General features: G+C 38.8%; 5 protein-coding genes and 1 pseudogene across 8 annotated transcripts; 5 read left to right on the top strand and 1 right to left on the bottom strand.

Moving 5' to 3' along the window:
- The first annotated feature begins 148 nt into the window (after nt 1–148).
- On the top strand, nt 149–2,722 carry LOC104714106 (putative pectinesterase/pectinesterase inhibitor 21). Its single transcript, XM_087464999.1, has 2 exons — nt 149–1,403; nt 1,483–2,722. Exons 1-2 carry the CDS (start codon nt 395–397, stop codon nt 2,505–2,507), a joined length of 2,034 nt encoding a protein of 677 aa, XP_087321125.1. The 5' UTR covers nt 149–394; the 3' UTR covers nt 2,508–2,722.
- Nucleotides 2,723–3,533: 811 nt separating this feature from the next.
- On the top strand, nt 3,534–4,943 carry LOC104714018 (epoxide hydrolase 3-like; annotated as a pseudogene). Its single transcript, XR_015566044.1, has 2 exons — nt 3,534–4,142; nt 4,300–4,943. The product of XR_015566044.1 is annotated as an epoxide hydrolase 3-like (transcript).
- A 1,270-nt stretch (nt 4,944–6,213) lies between these two features.
- Nucleotides 6,214–7,568, top strand: LOC104713919 (epoxide hydrolase 3-like). Of its 2 annotated transcripts, none has more exons than XM_087508240.1 (3): nt 6,214–6,749; nt 6,873–7,136; nt 7,205–7,568. In XM_087508240.1, exons 1-3 carry the CDS (start codon nt 6,724–6,726, stop codon nt 7,470–7,472), a joined length of 558 nt encoding a protein of 185 aa, XP_087364366.1. In that variant the 5' UTR covers nt 6,214–6,723; the 3' UTR covers nt 7,473–7,568. The 2 variants fall into 2 exon arrangements, with proteins under 2 accessions (XP_087364366.1, XP_010429482.1); XM_010431180.3 differs by having other exon boundaries at nt 6,242–6,749; nt 6,886–7,136.
- Nucleotides 7,569–7,814: 246 nt separating this feature from the next.
- Nucleotides 7,815–9,302, bottom strand: LOC104713824 (large ribosomal subunit protein eL18x-like). Its single transcript, XM_010431072.3, has 5 exons — nt 9,259–9,302; nt 8,939–9,028; nt 8,698–8,826; nt 8,277–8,459; nt 7,815–8,182 (listed from the first exon to the last, which is right to left on the bottom strand). Exons 1-5 carry the CDS (start codon nt 9,259–9,261, stop codon nt 8,024–8,026), a joined length of 564 nt encoding a protein of 187 aa, XP_010429374.1. The 5' UTR covers nt 9,262–9,302; the 3' UTR covers nt 7,815–8,023.
- Nucleotides 9,303–10,594: 1,292 nt separating this feature from the next.
- Nucleotides 10,595–13,179, top strand: LOC104713675 (serine/threonine-protein phosphatase PP1 isozyme 9). Of its 2 annotated transcripts, none has more exons than XM_087464839.1 (5): nt 10,595–10,760; nt 11,102–11,303; nt 11,692–12,251; nt 12,380–12,559; nt 12,756–13,179. In XM_087464839.1, the coding sequence occupies exons 2-5, from the start codon at nt 11,111–11,113 to the stop codon at nt 12,777–12,779; spliced, it is 957 nt and encodes a 318-aa protein (XP_087320965.1). In that variant the 5' UTR covers nt 10,595–10,760; nt 11,102–11,110; the 3' UTR covers nt 12,780–13,179. The 2 variants fall into 2 exon arrangements, with proteins under 2 accessions (XP_087320965.1, XP_087320938.1); XM_087464812.1 differs by having other exon boundaries at nt 10,643–10,706.
- Nucleotides 13,180–17,557: 4,378 nt separating this feature from the next.
- Nucleotides 17,558–18,855, top strand: LOC104713587 (uncharacterized). Its single transcript, XM_010430780.3, has 3 exons — nt 17,558–17,687; nt 18,303–18,492; nt 18,601–18,855. Exons 2-3 carry the CDS (start codon nt 18,316–18,318, stop codon nt 18,694–18,696), a joined length of 273 nt encoding a protein of 90 aa, XP_010429082.1. The 5' UTR covers nt 17,558–17,687; nt 18,303–18,315; the 3' UTR covers nt 18,697–18,855.
- Nucleotides 18,856–18,866: the final 11 nt, after the last annotated feature.

The following is an 18,866-nucleotide window of genomic DNA, read 5'->3' as shown; positions in this document are numbered from 1 at the left end:
CTAATTAGAAACTTACAAGGAAACAGAGAAGACAATAAAACCACAAACCTATTTTTGTCTTTTCAACAGATTCTCACTAACCGGATTTCCCGCCAAGCCTTAGAAAACAGAGCAACCAAAATAACAAAATTCTTAATTTGTCATTACCGTTATAAATAATCCATCACGATAATTATGAAAAGATGCACACTCCCAAGGAGGCTTACGTAACCTTCGACGGAGGAGTCCATAAAACTCACAATCTCTTGTTTTCTCAAAAGAACAAAGAACAGCTCTAATATTTTTGTACAAATAATATATTCAGAGCTGTTCAAGTTCGAAAACATTTTGATCAATAGTGAAGACAACAACAAAAATAATAGAAATAGTAACGTAAAAACACAATAAGATAAATATGTCGTACGGATACGACGATGATTCCAAGAGGAAGAAAAGGTTTATTGTCATCACCATCTCCTCTGTTCTTCTGATCTCGATGGTGGTCGCCGTTACCGTTGGCGTCAGCCTCAACAAGGGCGACAATGACTCTGATGGTAACGGAGAGATAACGTCTTCCGTCAAGGCCGTCAAGGATGTTTGTGCACCGACTGATTACAGGAAGACTTGTGAAGACACTCTGATCAAGAACGGGAACAACACCAGCGACCCTATTGAGTTGGTTAAGACTGCGTTTAAAGCTACGATGAAGCAGATCACCGACGCAGCTAAGAAGTCTCAGACGATGATGGAGCTTCAGAAGGATCCGAGGACAAGGATGGCCCTTGATCAGTGCAAGGAGCTGATGGATTACGCGTTGGGCGAGCTTAGTAACTCTTTTGAGGAGCTAGGGAAATTTGAGTTCCACAAGCTCGACGAAGCTTTGATCAATATGAGGATTTGGCTCAGCGCGGCCATCAGCCACGAGGAGACTTGTCTTGAAGGGTTTCAAGACACTAAGGGCAACGCAGGAGAGACGATGAAGAAAGCGTTGAAGACCGCAATCGAGTTGACACATAACGGGCTAGCGATCATCAGCGAATTGTCCAACTTCGTGGGCCAAATGCAGATTCCAAGCCTTAACAGCCGCCGGCTTTTGGCCCAAGGAATCCCTTCGTGGGTAGACCAGCGGGGTCGTAAGCTTTTGCAAGATGCTGCCGCCTATTCCGATGCCAAGCCTGATATCGTGGTGGCTCAGGACGGGAGTGGCCAATACACAACGATCAACGACGCATTGAAGTTTGTCCCAAAGAAGAAGAACACGACTTTTGTGGTTCACATTAAGGCTGGAATCTACAAGGAGTATGTTCAAGTCAACAAGAGCATGACGCATCTCGTGTTCATCGGTGATGGTGCCGACAAAACCATCATTTCCGGTAACAAGAGTTACAAGGATGGAATCACCACCTACCGTACCGCCACTGTCGGTATGAATGATTTTTTCACTCGTTAGCTTATATAGTTTTAGAAGTCATAAATGTCAAATTAATATAATGTTTATTGCAGCTATTGTTGGAGACTACTTCATTGCCAAGAACATTGGGTTTGAAAACACCGCTGGGGCAATAAAACATCAAGCTGTTGCGCTTAGGGTTCAATCAGATGAGGCGATATTTTTCAATTGTAGATTCGATGGCTACCAAGACACGCTCTACACTCACTCCCACCGTCAGTTCTTCCGTGATTGTACCATCTCAGGGACCATTGATTTCCTCTTTGGAGATTCAGCTGCTGTATTCCAAAACTGTACTTTGTTGGTGAGGAAGCCACTCCCAAACCAAGCATGCCCGATCACAGCACACGGTCGTATAGACCCAAGGGAATCCACCGGATTTGTGTTCCAAGGGTGCACCATTGCTGGTGAACCAGATTACTTGGCTGTCAAGGAAACCAGCAAAGCCTATCTCGGAAGGCCATGGAAGGAGTATTCTAGGACCATCATCATGAACACTTTCATTCCAGATTTCATCCAGCCACAAGGATGGCAACCATGGCTCGGTGACTTCGGCCTCAAGACATTGTTTTACTCCGAGGTCCAAAACACAGGACCAGGAGCCGGTCTTGCAAATCGGGTTACTTGGGCTGGAATCAAGACATTGAGCGACGAAGAAGTCCTCATGTTCACACCGGCTCAGTACATCCAAGGTGATATTTGGGCTCCGGGCAAAGGTGTTCCGTACACTCCAGGCCTTTTGGCTGCAAACCCGGCAGCCGCAACCACAACCCCTAGCGGCTCAGATGCTCCAGGTTTCTCTTCCTTCGGAGATACAAGTGGGGCTGGCTCGATTTCTCCAACAGCTTCTCCATCAGCTTCCCCTGAAAGTTCAGTTAAGGTGGATTCAACGGAGAGCTCTGGCGCTGGCTCAATTTCTCCAGCAACTTCCCCTGAAAGTTCAATTATGGTGGCTTCAACGGAGCGCTCTGGCGCTGGCTACATTTCTCCAACAGCTTCTCCAGCAGCTTCCCCCGAAAGTTCAGTTATGATGTCTTCAACGGAAAGCTCTATTTCGATGGTATCACAGTCTACCTAAAAAAGTGATTAAGATGTCATATAATGTGTTTTGCCTTAATCTATTTCAAGAAAACCTGAAAGATAAAAAAGTTTGCACAACCTTCAGGGTTACGTTACAAGTCTTCCAAATTGTTGAGATTAATGTTTAGCTTTGTAAACTCATGTTTAATATCCCAGTATATTAAAATGTTGTTTATAAATCTATATTATAATTAAACTAGTGCATCTTGTAAACTCATTGTTATGTAGAAATTAGTACGCGCGAACTGTTCCAAAGAATTTTATGTTTCATCCACACTATACGAAATTAGTACTCTGTTCTAGAACAAAAATAACTATTTCACCGTTACTAGGTAATTCTCTGTTTCATGAATACTTTTTCCAGAAGTTTTTTAATTTAAAAAGTTTTCAATTTACATATCCTAAAACTGAGTAATATAATCTTACGAAAATTTTAATTAATATCGCATTCACTTGTATTTTCATACTAATAAAGATGTCTTCAATAAATTAATAATTTCACCATATGATATATATATATATATATAATATCTATGATGGGGACAACAACACATGAATAGAAAACAAATCCATGCTTACTCGGAGAAAAAGCAAAACAAAAAGAGCCACAACAGTGAAAAAGATGATTTTGTTTTCGAGGAACAGAAGTAGTTACAACTAACTATTTCATTTACTTGTGCATTCAGTTCATCTCCACCCCCAAGGCATATATGCATGCAAACAATCGCAACCAACTCTATGATTTTAGTACTAGTCTGCATTTACTTCTCCTTCACCAATTAGGAAAAACACTTCTTTTGAGAAGCTCAACGTTACTAGTCTGCATCCATGTTTTTGTGTAGTTTTTTCAGAGAAATACAAATAAATGGCAAATGCTAGCTGTTGTGTTTATTTGTCTTTAAAATATGTGTTTGATAGAAGTTAGCAGTGTTTTAAATTTTATTTATTTATTTTCCATCAACTTGTGATAACAATTAAAACTAGTATTCATGCTATCTAGAAAGATAGGTAAGAAGTTCCTCTGTAAAAGCAAACAGAAGTAAATACTAAAAGTTATTTCCCTTTGGATTCTCTATTTATATCGTCACAACCCAATATTAACTCCATCACACACAGCTGATACAGTAAAAACACATTCGAACAAAGAGAAGGCGAAATGGAAGGAATCGATCATAGAATGGTGAGTGTCAATGGCATAACGATGCACATTGCCGAGAAAGGTCCCAATGATGGTCCCGTGGTGCTTCTCCTCCATGGATTCCCTGATCTATGGTACACGTGGCGTCACCAGATTACTGGGTTATCATCTCTGGGTTACCGCGCTGTAGCTCCAGACCTCCGAGGCTACGGAGACTCTGATTCGCCGGAATCTTTCTCCGAGTACACTTGTCTTAACGTCGTTGGTGACCTCGTGGCTCTTCTGGACAGTGTTGCTGGAGATCAAGAGAAGGTGTTTCTGGTCGGCCATGATTGGGGAGCCATTATCGGATGGTTCCTCTGTTTATTTCGACCGGAGAAGCTTAAGGGGTTCGTCTGTCTGAGTGTGCCGTATAAACCAAGAAACCCTAATGTCAAGCCTATTCAAGGGTTTAAGGCTGTGTTTGGAGATAACTACTACATTTGTAGATTTCAGGTTTTGCATTCTGATCTTTTTTATTTTATTCTTTAACCAACCGACTGCACTGATCAAGTATATCACATCGACCAAAAAATCGAAATCATTCAAATGACATTGTTTGAGTGTGGCCAGTTTTAGTTTCATTAATTTGTTTTAACACTTTAATTTGCAGGAACCGGGGAAGATTGAAGAAGAGATTGCGAGGGCAGATCCAAGAATATTTCTGAGGAACATCTTCACAGGGAGGACACTCGGTCCGTCTATTTTACCTAAGAATGATCCCTTTGGAGAAAACCCTAAACCTAATTACGAAAACATTGAATTGCCTAAATGGTTTTCTAAGGAGGATCTTGATTTCTACGCCTCCAAATTCGAATATATGAATGCGTACTATAAAGGTTTGAGTTAATTTGTTATTGGTGTTAATATCAGGAATTGGGAGCTCACTGCTCCATGGACCGGAGCTAAGATTCAAGTTCCGGTGAAGTACATGACCGGTGACTTCGACATGGTTTACACCACACCAGGGATTAAAGAGTACATTCACGGTGGTGGATTTGCTGCAGATGTTCCAAATCTTCAGGAGATAGTGGTAATTGAAGATGCTGGTCACTTCGTCAACCAAGAGAAACCACAAGAGGTCACTGCTCACATCAATGACTTCTTCACCAAACTTCAGAACAGCAACAAAAGCTTTTAGGGTTCTTGTTTGCTTATGTTATGTTGTCTATCCAATCAATTTGGTTCTTGCATGTGTTGTGCCTGCAACTACAACTCTACAAAATTATGAATAAGATTTGGCATTACGAAGCTCAATGACAATATTACACACTGAATCATGTAGCTACTGATGGAGAATCAATTCGATCTCAAGTCTGACAAATTTATTAAGAACAGAGAATTGTAGATGTCACAATGACTCGCAAGCAAACCAATGAGACAGAAATAACCAAATAAAACAAGTGATTGAAGGAAATAACTAGCAACATTATTGGTGATGTAGCAATGTTTGTCAACTAATTTGGTTCTAGACTTCTGATGTTGAGACTTTAGACAAAAGATTATAAATTTAAGTTTAACATAGTAAACCTCAATGTGTAATAAGCACACAATGAATCCAGTAGAAACAAACTTAGGAAGCATGTTTGAAATAGGCAAAGAAACAAAAATTCTCTAACAAAAATCCGATTACAAACATGATAATAAAATAAACAAAAGTAATTTACAATCTCTATTTTGATTTTACTCTAATAAAAAGTGATCTGAAAGATATTAGTAGTATTTTTATTGTTAATAAACTTTGAGGCGATCAAGATAGTTGGCAATGCATGCACACAACACAATGTCACAATGTTACAATCGCAACCACCTCTCTGAAAGGGATTTTACTAGTCTGCATTTACTTCTCCTTCACCCCCAAATGGTTATTCGTCAAACATACTATTTGAGATTTTTTTCTAACTTACATTACAACCACAATATTATTCAACTCTCTAAAAACCACATACAATATTTATTCAGTAACCAATTTTTTTTTTGTTTATTACTTTGTTTATTTTATTTATTATATATATATATATATATATATATATATATATATATATATATACTCCATAAGATATTTTTCTATCTTACATTACAACCACAATATTATTCAACTCTCTTACAACCATATATGTCTTTTTAACTCTCTGAATTATATTATTTATTACTTTATTTGTTTTATTTATTTCACCAATTATTTGTATTCCTGCTATCTAAAAAGATAGATAAGAAGTTCCTCTGTCCAGGCAAACAGAAGTAAATATGAGCAGTTATTTCCAGTTGGGTTCTCTATTTATATCATCATCACACAGTTAGGCCTGACCCATAGGGGAAACAAGTGAAGCCAAAGATTCGGCTCCAAAATTTCAAAAGCCTCTTTCATTTAAAAATATGTTTAACAAAAAACCTTTTTTTTTTAAGGATATGTATAAAGTTTTTTTTATCTACATGTAAAAGACTTTTTTCATTTGTAGGATATGTAAAAGGCAAAAATATCAAGTGGTGACCTATAAAATGTTGGGCCCGCAGTGCACACAGCTTTAGAAAGTAAAAACACATTACAACAGAAACAGAAACATAGAAAAAAAAAGAGAAGGAGAAATGGAAGGTATCGATCATAGAATGGTGAGTGTCAATGGCATAACAATGCACATTGCCGAGAATGGTCCCAAAGATGGTCCCTTAGTGCTTCTCCTCCATGGATTCCCTGATTTCTGGTACACGTGGCGTCATCAGATTAGTGCGTTATCATCTCTAGATTACCGTACTGTAGCTCCAGACCTCCGAGGCTACGGAGACTCTGATTCGCCGGAGTCTTTCTCCGAGTACACGTGTCTTAATGTCGTTGGTGACCTCATAGCTCTTCTTGACAGTGTAGCTGGAGATCAAGAGAAGGTGTTTCTGGTCGGCCATGATTGGGGAGCCATTATCGGATGGTTTCTCTGTCTGTTTCGACCGGAGAAGATTAAGGGCTTTGTCTGTTTGAGTGTGCCGTATATACCAAGAAACCCTAGTGTCAAGCCTGTTCAATGGTTTAGGGCTGTGTTTGGAGATGATTACTACGTTTGTAGATTTCAGGTTTTGCATTTTGATCCTTCTTTTATGTTATTCTTTGATTATATTAACCGGCTGTACTAATCAAGTAATTCACATCGACCAATAAAATGACATTTTTTGATTGTGTACAAATTTTAGTTTCAGTTTGAATTTGCAGGAACCGGGGAAGATTGATGGACAGTTTGCGAGGGCAGATCTAAGAAGCCTTCTGAGGAACATCTTCACAGGGAGGCCACTCGGTCCGTCTATTTTACCTAAGAATAATCCCTTTGGAGAAAACCCTAACCCTACTTGTGAAAACATTGAATTCCCTACATGGTTTTCTAAGAAGGATCTTGATTTCTACGCCTCCAAATTCGACAAGACAAGATTTACTGGTGGATTGAACTACTACAGAGCCATTGATCTGTAAGTTCTCAATATATGAATGCATGTACTTTTAGGTTTTGTGTTTATTTGTTATTGGTTAATATCAGGAGCTGGGAGCTCACTGCACCATGGACCGGAGCTAAGATTCAAGTTCCGATGAAGTTCATGACCGGTGACTTCGATATGGTTTACACCACACCAGGGATTAAAGAGTACATTCACGGTGGTGGATTTGCTGCAGCTGTTCCAAATCTTCAAGAGATAGTGGTAACTGAAGATGCTGGTCACTTCGTTAACCAAGAGAAACATCAAGAGGTCACTGCTCACATCAATGACTTCTTCACCAAACTTCAGAACAAAAACCAAAGCTTTTAGGGTTCTTTTTTTGCTTATGTTATGTTGTCTCTCCACAGTCTTCGTTCTTGCGTGTGTTGTTTCAAGACGATTATGAATAAGATTTGGCATTACGAAGTGACAATGTTACACACGGAGTCTTGTAGCGACTGATGGAAATAAATTTGATCTCAAGTCTAACGAATGTAGTAAGAGCAGATAATTGTAGATTTCACAATGCCTCGCAAGCAAACCAATAAAACAGAAATATCCAAGTGAAAGAATATATGACGGAAATAATCCTAAACAGCAAGATCATTCCTAGTGAGGTAGCAATGTTGAACCATTTAATTTGGTTCTAGACTTCTAGTGATGTTGAGACTATAGACAAAAAAGATCATAGATTAAGTTTAACATAGAAAAGCTCAATGAGTAATAAGCACACGATGAATCCAGTAGAAACAAGATTAGAAACATGTCTGAAATAGGCAAAAAAGAAAACAAAAGCAGAATTCTCTAACAAAATCCGATAACAAAAGCGATCAAGAACCAACAATACTCCAAAATCAAGTTCGATGGTCGCAACAACTTTCTTAAACCTTGAATCCACGACTCTTCCTCTTTCCTCTGGCCTTCTCGAACTTCCTACCCTTGTGCCTAACATATGGCTTGGTATCACTGTGCGGCACACCAGGAGCAAGACCGAAATGCTTGACTGCTTCACGTGAATTCTTAGGTCCTCTAAGAAGAATCTTTAGCACAAGAACACCCAACCATCAGTTAACATCATCTAGTAAGTATCAAGATGAAAAAAATGGAGAAGAAAAAGTAGGTCAAGAGAAATACCGTGTTCTGGCCCAGTGGAGCTCTGAGAGCGAGCTGGTCAAAGGTTAAACATTCACCACCAGCTTTCTCAATGCGAGCCCTTGCTCTCTCTGTGAACCTCAAGGCAGTAACTTTCATTGCTGGAATCTCGTGTACCCTCAAATCATCAGTTATAGTTCCAACCAAGACGGCAATCTTATCTTCCTATAATATCAGAAGACCAAGCTCATTCAAAAACTAATAGCATAAACAATATGGTCTAGACAAAAGAGATTCAAACAAAACACTAAACAAATCCATGTCGCAGACTACGTTCTGAATAACAGTAAGCACTTTGGTTTCACAAATCAGAAACTGATTCTAAGGAAATGGAACAGATCAATCATGACCTAAGACTAATTCCAACACAAACATATAGAAGAGGGCTTCAAAAAAATGTAACCTTGCCAGACATGAACTCCACAAGCCTAGATAGAGAAATAGGAGCCTTGTTGACTTTGCTCATGAAAAGCCTCTTCAAAATCACAGCATTGAACTTGCTCTGCGTTCTCCTTACCAGAAACCGGTAAAGCTGCAAAATTTCAGAAACAAAAGTCCAAATCACGTCAATTTTATATTCATCACGACTCACCCCAAAAAAAAAGAGGAGCAAAGGATAGAAGAGTGATGTATAAATGACTGACCTTGACAGTAAGCTTGAGGTAGACATCATCTGACTTAGGAGCTGTCCTTCTGGTCTTCTTAGACTTACCTCCAGCGATCAAATCGATACCCTACAAAAACACAAACAAATCAAATATCAGAATCAACCTTGTAAGCAACATTCAATCTATTAAATAAAACTAAGAGAAATGATCCATTCACACTCTAACCAAATCCACATCCCAAATCTACTATCGAAATACTTAAAAATGACATGAATCACACCAAAATACTTATGAAACAGAAGACAAAAGCGAAACGGAGATTGAAAGAGAGAGGGAAGCAAGCAAGCAGAGGGTACCATTGTCGTCCAGGGTTGTGGTGCAGGAACCGCCGACCTTGTACAAGAAAAAAAGGATACTCAAATACTGACGCTAGGGTTTTTATATCACCAACTCGATTTTTAGGGTTCTTTTCCTTCCTCCGCTCTATGGGCTTTATTATAGTTCACTTTTATTCTTGGAAGCCCAATAGTAGTTTGGACTTAAAATTATATAATGTAGAGGCCCATTCATTTATTTTCTTCTCTTATTTTACGAGCTCCTCTCTATTATGTTAATCTGAGGATGTATTTTATGAATGAACATTAGTATTTAGTAGTATACGTAACTTTTGCAAGATTTTTATACAATAAAATTATTTATGCCGCCGTCTTGACAACAACAACAAAAGTCTTTTCTTTTGCTTAGGATTAGAAATAAACCACATATTAGGTGTACTATACTTGTTAATTTGTAACCAACGTACCAAGTATATTACTAATCAGAACTTATGATTCATAAGCAATCATAAGTTTAAACTATTAGTGGCAAAAAAAGAAGAAGAAAGAGTACCAATTTTTTTCTTGTTAAACACTGTTTGTTTTATTTAATTAGCATGGTGGAACACATTTAAGCAGAGTATGTATACACACTCATACAGACGTACAAATGTGCTTTAATCTAACCATAGAACCGAACTTTTCAAAAGACGCGGTTTCTCTTTCTCCCCCCCCCCCCCCCCCCCCCCCCCCCGACAACAAATTAACCTGAATAAATATTTCTGTGTGTGTGTGTGTGTAAATAAATGTAGAGGAGACTACTTTTACTTTGACTAGTTCCAATGAGAATCATACACGTCTCGTTCTTTAATTAGGCTGGATCCTCATCTTCCCATCACCGTCCGTCCCACTACAACCCCAAATCCATCCATCCCACATTCTTGCCTTAGAAGGTTTCACTAATTACACTTCCTTTTTTTGTTTTTCTATTTTGAGATTTGACAACTTTTCTTTATAATTTTTTTTTTTAAAAAGTTGTTTGGACAAAACCAAATCATTTTGCAATTTGCAGTAATGCTTCTTTTCTTTTTCTTTATCCAATCATTTTTTTTTTTTGTAGTTCATTGGATCCATTTTACATCATGTATGTATGTAGTAGCTATTGTTGTAAATTCTAAACAAAATTAGAAACTGCTAAACTACTAGACTACCTATAATGCCCATTATTATAATATCTGTTTGAAGTAACATTTCTTTATTGAATACTACTATATACTAATAAAAGGTAGTCGACTTATTTTTTTTTTTGCTGTGGTTAAAAAAGCTCAACTTGTTAATTCCATGACTAATTATGCCAAATTACATAATTTTTTGGACCGACCTCATTCTCTAAAAATGTAATCTAGCCATTAAAAAACATCAAATATAAAATAAATTCTAAAAAATTTCTTGGCAGCGAAGGAGAGAGAAGAGAGAAGAGGAGGAGGGAGGTATCTGAACCATCTGTTTTCTCTCTGAAATAAAATAAATAAATAATTTTTTGGGTAATATTCTAAACTTGCACATTTGATCTCTCCATCCAGTTTTTTTTCATCCTCTTAAGTTGTGAAGACTAATCAAGATTTATTCTTTCTTCTGGTTTCTTTTCTTCCTTCCTCCTTTGTTTGACCTCCTCGTTTCTTTCCGCATTTTCTCGGGAAAAATCCAATACACAAACACAACACACACACAAAAAAAAACAAAAAAAAAAAAGATTGTGGTTTTCTGATCGTCTCTCTAATTAAATCCTTTTTACCCAATTGGTTCTGGCCTGATTTGGCGCAAACCCTTTTCTTTTTTTTTGTTTGTGTTAATTTGGATTCTGGTGTTTTGGGTGGTGGATCAGAGGAAGAATATGATGACGAGTATGGAAGGGATGATGGAGATGGGTGTGTTGGATGATATCATTAGGAGATTGTTGGAAGGTAAAGGAGGCAAACAGGTTCAGCTTTCCGAGATCGAGATCCGTCAACTCTGCGTTAACGCCCGTCAAATCTTCCTCTCTCAGCCCAATCTTCTCGAGCTTCATGCCCCCATTCGCATCTGCGGTCTCTCCCTCTCTCTCTCTCTCTCTCTCTCTCTATGTGGGGATGATGATGATGAATAAATGTTGTGGCTTTTTGGTTTTGATGATTTGGGTTTGATTGGTATTACACGATTGATTAAAAAGATGATTAATTTTGCATGTAAGATGAGAGATTGATTGATGATGAAATTTTTTTTGTTGATTAGGGTTCCTTTTTTTTCCTTTCTTAATGTCTTGTGTTTGAAGATTGAGGGCTTTCTTTTCCCTATATTTAATATGGCTTCCTCTGCATATGAAACTCTAGAAAGTTTTGATTTTGATGGATTTTTTGCATTATGTTTCCTAAAAATCTGCCTGATGGTTTCATCTTTGAGGTACTTATGGTTTTTCACTTTGATATCTCTAATCAGGTGATATCCATGGACAGTACCAAGACCTTCTCAGGCTATTCGAATATGGAGGCTATCCTCCTTCTGCAAACTATCTCTTCCTCGGCGATTATGTTGATAGAGGCAAGCAAAGTCTTGAAACCATTTGTTTACTCTTGGCTTACAAAATCCGTTATCCATCCAAGATTTTTCTCTTGAGAGGCAACCATGAAGACGCTAAGATCAACAGGATTTACGGCTTCTATGACGAATGCAAACGGAGATTTAATGTACGTCTTTGGAAGATTTTCACCGACTGCTTCAATTGTTTGCCCGTAGCTGCTCTCATTGACGAGAAGATCCTTTGTATGCATGGTGGCTTGTCACCCGAATTGCAAAACCTGGGGCAGATCCGAGAGATTCAAAGGCCTACTGAGATCCCTGACAATGGTCTTCTTTGTGATTTACTTTGGTCTGATCCTGATCAGAAGAATGAAGGATGGACTGATAGCGACCGAGGTATCTCCTGCACGTTTGGAGCCGATGTTGTCGCTGACTTTTTGGATAAGAATGATCTTGATCTCATTTGCAGAGGCCATCAGGTAAACAGACTTCCCTAGAGATCAACCAGTTCTGCGATTTTTTTCGTTCTTTAGAAATACTTGATATTAGTTGAGATACTCTTATGAGAACCTCTCAAGATATTGACTTGCTAGGGATGAGTTTGCAGGTAGTGGAAGATGGGTATGAGTTTTTCGCAAAACGGAGATTAGTCACAATATTCTCAGCTCCAAACTATGGTGGAGAGTTTGACAATGCCGGTGCATTATTGAGCGTGGATCAATCTCTCGTTTGCTCCTTTGAGATTCTGAAACCGGCTCCAGCTTCTAGCAGTAATCCTCTCAAGAAGGTTCGTTTAAAAGACCAAGAAGTCCCTTCTTTTGACAATTCAATTGGTTAGCTAGGATAAACCAAATAATCTGAATTCAACAGGACTATGCCTTTTGGACATGTTGAGTCTCATGACAAGTTTTGTTCTTTTGGTTACTTCGAGTCAAAGTTAACACATATTTCCACAATCTAAATTTTCTCCTTTTTATTATCAGGTACCAAAAATGGGGAAGTCTTGAAACTCAATAAAGCTTATCAGGCTAGGCTCGGTGCATTTCTTCAGATGTAGGTAAACTGCAATGGAGAGGAGAACCTCAAAAGGCTACTTTACTTAGTCATCAAAGAAGAAGAAGCATCTGTAGAAAAAACAAGAGAGAGAGAGAGAAAAAAAAAACAAAGGTTGTTAATCCAAATATTCTGTGTATAGTTGCAGAAACATCTCTTTTCTGCTTCTGGAGATCGTCATCATCTCCTTTTGGTCTGTTCTATTTGTCTTTCTTGTTTCGGTTACTCCTTTTTTTTTTTTTTAACACCTTAGTTTAACTTAGAGTGGCCTCTCCTCTTTTTGCATTTAATTTTCTTGTATCATCAAATTCCCACATTTCTTAATCTTTTTTCCATATTGAATTTGACTTTCAATGTTTGGCTCTTTACTTTTCTGATTCTTCTGTACAGTAACCTTTTGATTTACCGAGTATTTCTTAATGGGGTTTCTTATTTTTCACCCAACTATAGCAGTGCTTTTTACAGAGATTGTCTACTGGTTAAATTGCTAAGGAACTCAAAAAATATTTCATCTTTGAAAACCTCTTCTCCCTATACTTTCCTTGTCAATCTTCTTGCGCATCCCTCTGGATTCTAGCTAGCCTGTGCCGCCGGAAATCCCACCTGAGTTAAAACATTCCAAAGCAAGATTCAAGCAAACATCAATCGGTTTAAAAACTTGTAAAGGGGAACTGAACGATTTGAGAGAGAGAGAGAGAAAGAGGCAAAACCATAGTAAGAGCATTTGTCCAAGATATGTTAGGCGCAAAAAGATCATCATCTGACCAGAAGACTTTATAATCAGCTCTAATATTGCACTGCTTCCGTAACAAGGTTCTTCTGCGGAATGAGCAGCTGTTTGAACAGCGAAGCCCATTGCATAGCAGAACGGGACCATGACCTAAAACATAACAGAGACAAGCTCTCTCAATCTCTCACTCTTAAGACTTATGAATTCTCAATAGTTTTCTATCTCAAGATTTCAAAAACACCGGTATTACCTGATTACTGCCATTACTAGTAAAGTAAGCTTCTGAGCAAGCTTCAAAGACACTGTTACAAAAGGAGGCACAGATGCGTGGAGGCCCTGACTGAATCCCAAACTTTGAGTGACAGACTGAAAGTTCCAACAGCTCAAACAAATCCAAGCAATCTTGAGTAGCTTCTCCATAAGTAGCCAGCTTTTTGGAAGCTAATGAAGCTGACTGCATGGTTGAAGCAGAGCAACCAGTCTTCCAACTGAACACTTTCCACAGGTCTAGATACTTCAACTGAAGATAAGCAGACTGAGGTTCTGACTGGTATGGCGGTGATACTGATCGTACTCCATTCTCATTTGTTTTAAAGGCTTCACCTAAAGAACAAACACTTAATTTCAACAACACATTGTACAATACAGAATCCAATCTTCGTTATAATGAAAGACTACCGCCCCATCTCCTGTTGCAATGTGTTGTATAAGGTTGTTTCAAAGATCATCGCCAATCGGTTAAAGTCTATCCTGCCAGCGTTCATCGCTCCAAACCAATCTGCTTTTATCAAAGATCAACTTATGATGGAGAATTTGTTGCTTGCGTCTGAGCTGGTGAAGGATTATCATAAAGAGTCAATCTCCTCGCGTTGCATGATGAAGATTGACATCTCCAAGGCTTTCGATTCAGTCCAGTGGTCTTTCTTGCTCAACGTCCTCAAGGCTATCAATCTACCCAGTGTTTTCATACATTGGATTGAACTCTGTATTGGTTCGACTTCTTTCTCAGTTCAAGTAACTGGGGAGCTAGCCGGCTATATTCAGAGTACAAGAGGTTTACGTCAAGGATGTTCTCTATCTCCTTACCTCTTTGTCATTTGTATGAATGTGTTATCCCTTATGCTTGACAAAGCTGCAGTTGATCGCCGTATAGGTTACCATCCTCGTTGCAAGTCTCTCAATCTCACCCACCTCTGTTTTGCGGATGACATTCTTGTCTTCACGGATGGGCGTTCTAGCTCTATTGCTGCAACTTTGAGCGTTTTCGAACAGTTTGCTGCAGCCTCTGGCCTTAAAATTAGCTTGGAGAAGTCTACTCTCTTCATGGCTGGTTCCACGCCTGAGCAACAGCAAGATATTCTACAACATTTCCTGTTTGCGGCTGGTTCTCTTCCTGTTCGTTATTTGGGTCTTCCTCTCCTTACTAGGTCGATGACGAGATCAGATTATCTGCCACTTCTTGAACGTATCCGTCAACATATTACCTCCTGGACAAGTCGTTTTCCTCTCCTTTGCAGGCAGGCTCTTGCTCATCAAATCTGTGCTTGCTAGTCTCACCAACTTTTGGCTCTCTGCTTTTTGTTTGCCAAAGAAGTGTTTGCGGGAGATAGACGGTTTGTTCTCGGCTTTCTTGTGGTCTGGTCCGGATCTTAACTCGAAAAAAGCAAAGGTTTCCTGGTTGGATGTGTGTAGGCCTGTGGCTGAAGGGAGTTGGGGCTTCGTCGACTGCATGAGACGAACATGGTTTGTATCCTTAAGCTTACTTGGCGCCTTCTCTCTGCTCGATCCTCCTTGTGGGCTCGTTGGATTCGTTACAACCTGCTCCGCTCTGATTCCTTCTGGTCTGTTAGTGCATCGAGTGTTAGTGGTTCCTGGATGTGGAGGAAAATATTAAAGCATCGCAACCTAGCCATGTCGTTTTACAAAATGAAGGTCTCCTCTGGGATTGACACCTCCTTTTGGTTTGATAACTGGAGCTCCCTCGGTCAACTTTTTGCTTTGTTTGGGGCTCTGGGTTGCATTGATGTGGGGATCTCGAAGCAGAGTACGGTGGCAGAGGCTCTTTCCCTGCATCGTAGACGTCGACATCGTACTGAACTGTTGAATCAGTTAGAGGACGAGCTTCAGTCTCTTCGTCCTTTGTTGCAGGTCCTTGGCCGTGATCAGCCATTATGGCAATGCCGGAATGGTTCTTACAAATCCACCTTTGCTACATCTGATACTTGGCATTTAACTCGTCAGCACTACCCTCATTGCGCTTGGTCTAGTGGAGTTTGGTTCACTCACTCTACTCCGAAATACTGCTTTGTTACTAGAACTGTCAATTGGGCTGTCCACTGTCCAATGGGTGTGTCCATATGGGTGTTTCTATATATGGGCTATATTTGGACGGGCTATAATGGACAATGGTCCATTTGGACAATGGTCCAAAATATGCCCATGTCCATTTGGACATGCCCATTGGACAATGTTTTTTATTTTTGTTGTTTTAAGAACAGTCCTTAGTATTCTGTATTATATACCATTTCTAATTATATAAAAAACTGATAAATAATGTTAAACTGAAAGGTTACAAAACCTATGAAATTACTTAATAAGAGAGGTGTCTTGGCGACTTGGAGTTGAAGTTAATAATATAGGATTCATGTGAAGAAAATTAAAAATAAAAATCTAAAGAACAGAAGATCGATATGTCACATGGAATGGGACATACATATTAAGATGTCTTTCTATCCTCCGTCTTCCTCCCTTTGATGACAAGAAACCATTTCTTAAACCACATCTCTGAGCTGCCTCTTTCTACATTCAACCACAAACATAACAACAATTCACAATGATTTCAACAACAGGAACACAATTCGATGAACAACTTTAGAGAATGAATGAGGATAGAAACAAGTACCTGGAGAGTGATATTCAGCATTACACTGCCACAATAGTCCCTTCTTCCTCAACAAACTCAAACTCATCACCAAGTTCTTCAAAACCCCGAACCCAATTCCTTGCACAAATGAGAGCTTGCACATTGGAGGGTAATAAGCAACTCCTATATTTGTTAAGTACTCGACTCCCTATGCTAAAGGCGGATTCAGAAGCCACAGTTGTAAGAGGTATACTAAGAACATCACAAGCCATTAAGGCTAACTCCTTAAAACGACCTGAATTGTCTTTCCAATATGAGAGCAGATTCAAATTTTTAAACTGAACCATATCTAACCCTGACTCCTCTAGATAAGTATCTAGAGGAGATTTTCCATTACCTCCATTATTTTGTGAAAAGTAAGTATAAAATCCCTGACATAAGAATCAACAACAAGCTCAAAGTAAGTCACAAATTGTTACTTGGCTAGCTTTTCACAACCGACTTTCGACGGGTGATAAGTTGGTCCAATGGACGGCTACTGCAAATGGTGCATGTGTCCTCTGTAACAGCCAACAGGAAACTCGAAACCACCTCTTCTTCTCCTGTCCTTACTCCTCTCAAGTTTGGTCTTCTCTGACTTCTACTCTGTTGGGGAATAAGTTCACTGTAGTTTGGGATCAGCTAGCCTCTTTGCTACTCGACGACTCCATCCCTCGGCTCCAACATTTTCTTCTGCGTGAATATAATTTAACATTCATACAAAAAAAAAAAAGAGACGAAGCAATAAAACCAGAAACACCAACTTCGTTATATTTCTTCCCATCTTTCTCAGCTAATCTCTCTCTCTCTACGGATGCTCTCAAGTTCTTCGTTTTTTTCTTTAAAACTGATTCTCCCTCTCTTCCTTCTCCAGTTTTTTTTAGTAGTCGTCAAAAGGCTTTGGTTTAAGTCATATGAAGCGTTCCAATCCGGTTTACTATTCGATTTCGGTTTAATTATTTGGTTTCGAAATTTTCTCGGTCTTTGAAATTCACAAACCAAAATTAAAGCTGCGCACCATTATCCCTCCGGTTCATCGACATCAATTTAGAAAGGATAACAATTCGGTTCATTTCCGTAAATAACCTTTTTGTCTGGTTGTCTGTATTGAGAAACATTAAGGGTAATTTAGTAATTCTAAAAATTGCAAACGTTTTAGCGAGCAGAGAGGATCCCCGAAAGCCAAGAAGACACACATACTCTCTTCCGTCGCCGCCGCTAGTCTCGTCGGTGAGTTCCTTATTCTCCCGTTTCTAAATCTCTGATCTTTCGTTGGTATCCTGTGTTTGAATCCCTTTTTCTCTACCTGGGTTTTTGTCTCAGCTCTTTAGCTTTCTTGATTTCTGCGTTTTTTTGGATTTTTTTTTTTTTTTTTTGTCTTGTCTTGATCCGTGTGTTACCATCTCTGTATATAATCGGATGCTTTATCTCTAGTTCCTTTGATTGATTTTTAATTCCGTGATTTCTTAGGGTACGTTTGTTTGATTCCAGTGTTGTGTGCTTAATGGTCTGAGAAAGTTGTTGATTCTTGGCTCGGATAATTCACTTTTTGAGAATCTCTTAAAATTAGAGACTTTGGATTCATCTGATGGGTTTTGTGTGTTTTAGCCTTTTAGGTTTGTTTGTTTACCAGGAAAGTGTTAAGAGTCTACATCTAATTTTGTTTTATGAGCTGAAGAATAGTTTAAGAGCTTATCTTTCATTAGGGTATCAAAAGCCTATCTAGTCCATTGGTTCTTCAGCTCTGACCTTTAAGTTATCTCCTGTGTGTTGGGTTTGAAGTCTACGTTTGATTCCTATCTTAATTCTGAAGAGCCTGCCTACATCTACATGTTTTCTTTTTAGGAACATAACATCAATGGAGACGCAGCAGAAAACTCAAGCTGAAAACCCGCCAAAACCGGCCACGTCTTCATGTAGAAAGATGGCAAAGGATGATGCCAGTTTCCTAGAAGACGTTAAGGATCACATCGATGAATTCATCAATGCTTCTATGGATGATCACAAGAACTGTTTCAACAAGACCATCAAGAAGGTTCTTCTCTTCATTGTTTTACTAAACACACATAATAGATCTTGATTACTGAGAGAGCCACTACTTGTGATTTGGCTAACTGTATAGCTTGTGATTGATTTTTTTCAGATGTTTGGATTATCAAGGGCTGTTGCAGAGAAGCATGAAGCTGAGGCTAAAGGAGTCGAGAGTTTTTTGCCTCTTCAGACTTCAGTCTCGGATTAGTAGAGAAACTGATAGAATCAATCTATAACATGTTGTTGGTTTGGTTTGTTTCGTTTAATGTTTATGGGATATACCCGTTTTAATTTATTACAGTAAATAAATTGAAGAGTACAATTTATTTTTACAATAACAAATCAACAGTCAAAAACATTGTTTTTAGTTGAGTGCCA

Source organism: Camelina sativa, chromosome 1, assembly GCF_030686135.1.
Source record: "Camelina sativa cultivar CO46 ecotype springtype chromosome 1, ASM3068613v1".
In the NCBI taxonomy this organism is placed as follows: domain Eukaryota; kingdom Viridiplantae; phylum Streptophyta; class Magnoliopsida; order Brassicales; family Brassicaceae; genus Camelina; species Camelina sativa.
Note: the sequence above shows the minus strand (reverse complement) of the source record. Positions and strands in the feature narration are given on the sequence as shown.

Coding starts and splice junctions, on each gene's coding strand:
- LOC104713919 (XM_010431180.3), top strand. CDS start 6,273: ATGGAAGGTATCGATCATAGAATGGTGAGTGTCAATGGCATAACAATG. Junction 6,750..6,885: donor ACTACGTTTGTAGATTTCAG/GTTTTGCATTTT, acceptor TTGAATTTGCAG/GAACCGGGGAAGATTGATGG. Junction 7,137..7,204: donor TACTACAGAGCCATTGATCT/GTAAGTTCTCAA, acceptor GGTTAATATCAG/GAGCTGGGAGCTCACTGCAC.
- LOC104713675 (XM_087464839.1), top strand. CDS start 11,111: ATGATGACGAGTATGGAAGGGATGATGGAGATGGGTGTGTTGGATGAT. Junction 12,252..12,379: donor TCATTTGCAGAGGCCATCAG/GTAAACAGACTT, acceptor ATGAGTTTGCAG/GTAGTGGAAGATGGGTATGA. Junction 12,560..12,755: donor GCAGTAATCCTCTCAAGAAG/GTTCGTTTAAAA, acceptor TTTTATTATCAG/GTACCAAAAATGGGGAAGTC.
- LOC104713587 (XM_010430780.3), top strand. CDS start 18,316: ATGGAGACGCAGCAGAAAACTCAAGCTGAAAACCCGCCAAAACCGGCC. Junction 18,493..18,600: donor TCAACAAGACCATCAAGAAG/GTTCTTCTCTTC, acceptor GATTTTTTTCAG/ATGTTTGGATTATCAAGGGC.
- LOC104714106 (XM_087464999.1), top strand. CDS start 395: ATGTCGTACGGATACGACGATGATTCCAAGAGGAAGAAAAGGTTTATT. Junction 1,404..1,482: donor CTACCGTACCGCCACTGTCG/GTATGAATGATT, acceptor TGTTTATTGCAG/CTATTGTTGGAGACTACTTC.
- LOC104713824 (XM_010431072.3), bottom strand. Junction 8,460..8,697: donor TGGAGTTCATGTCTGGCAAG/GTTACATTTTTT, acceptor CTGATATTATAG/GAAGATAAGATTGCCGTCTT. Junction 8,183..8,276: donor CTCCACTGGGCCAGAACACG/GTATTTCTCTTG, acceptor CTTGTGCTAAAG/ATTCTTCTTAGAGGACCTAA.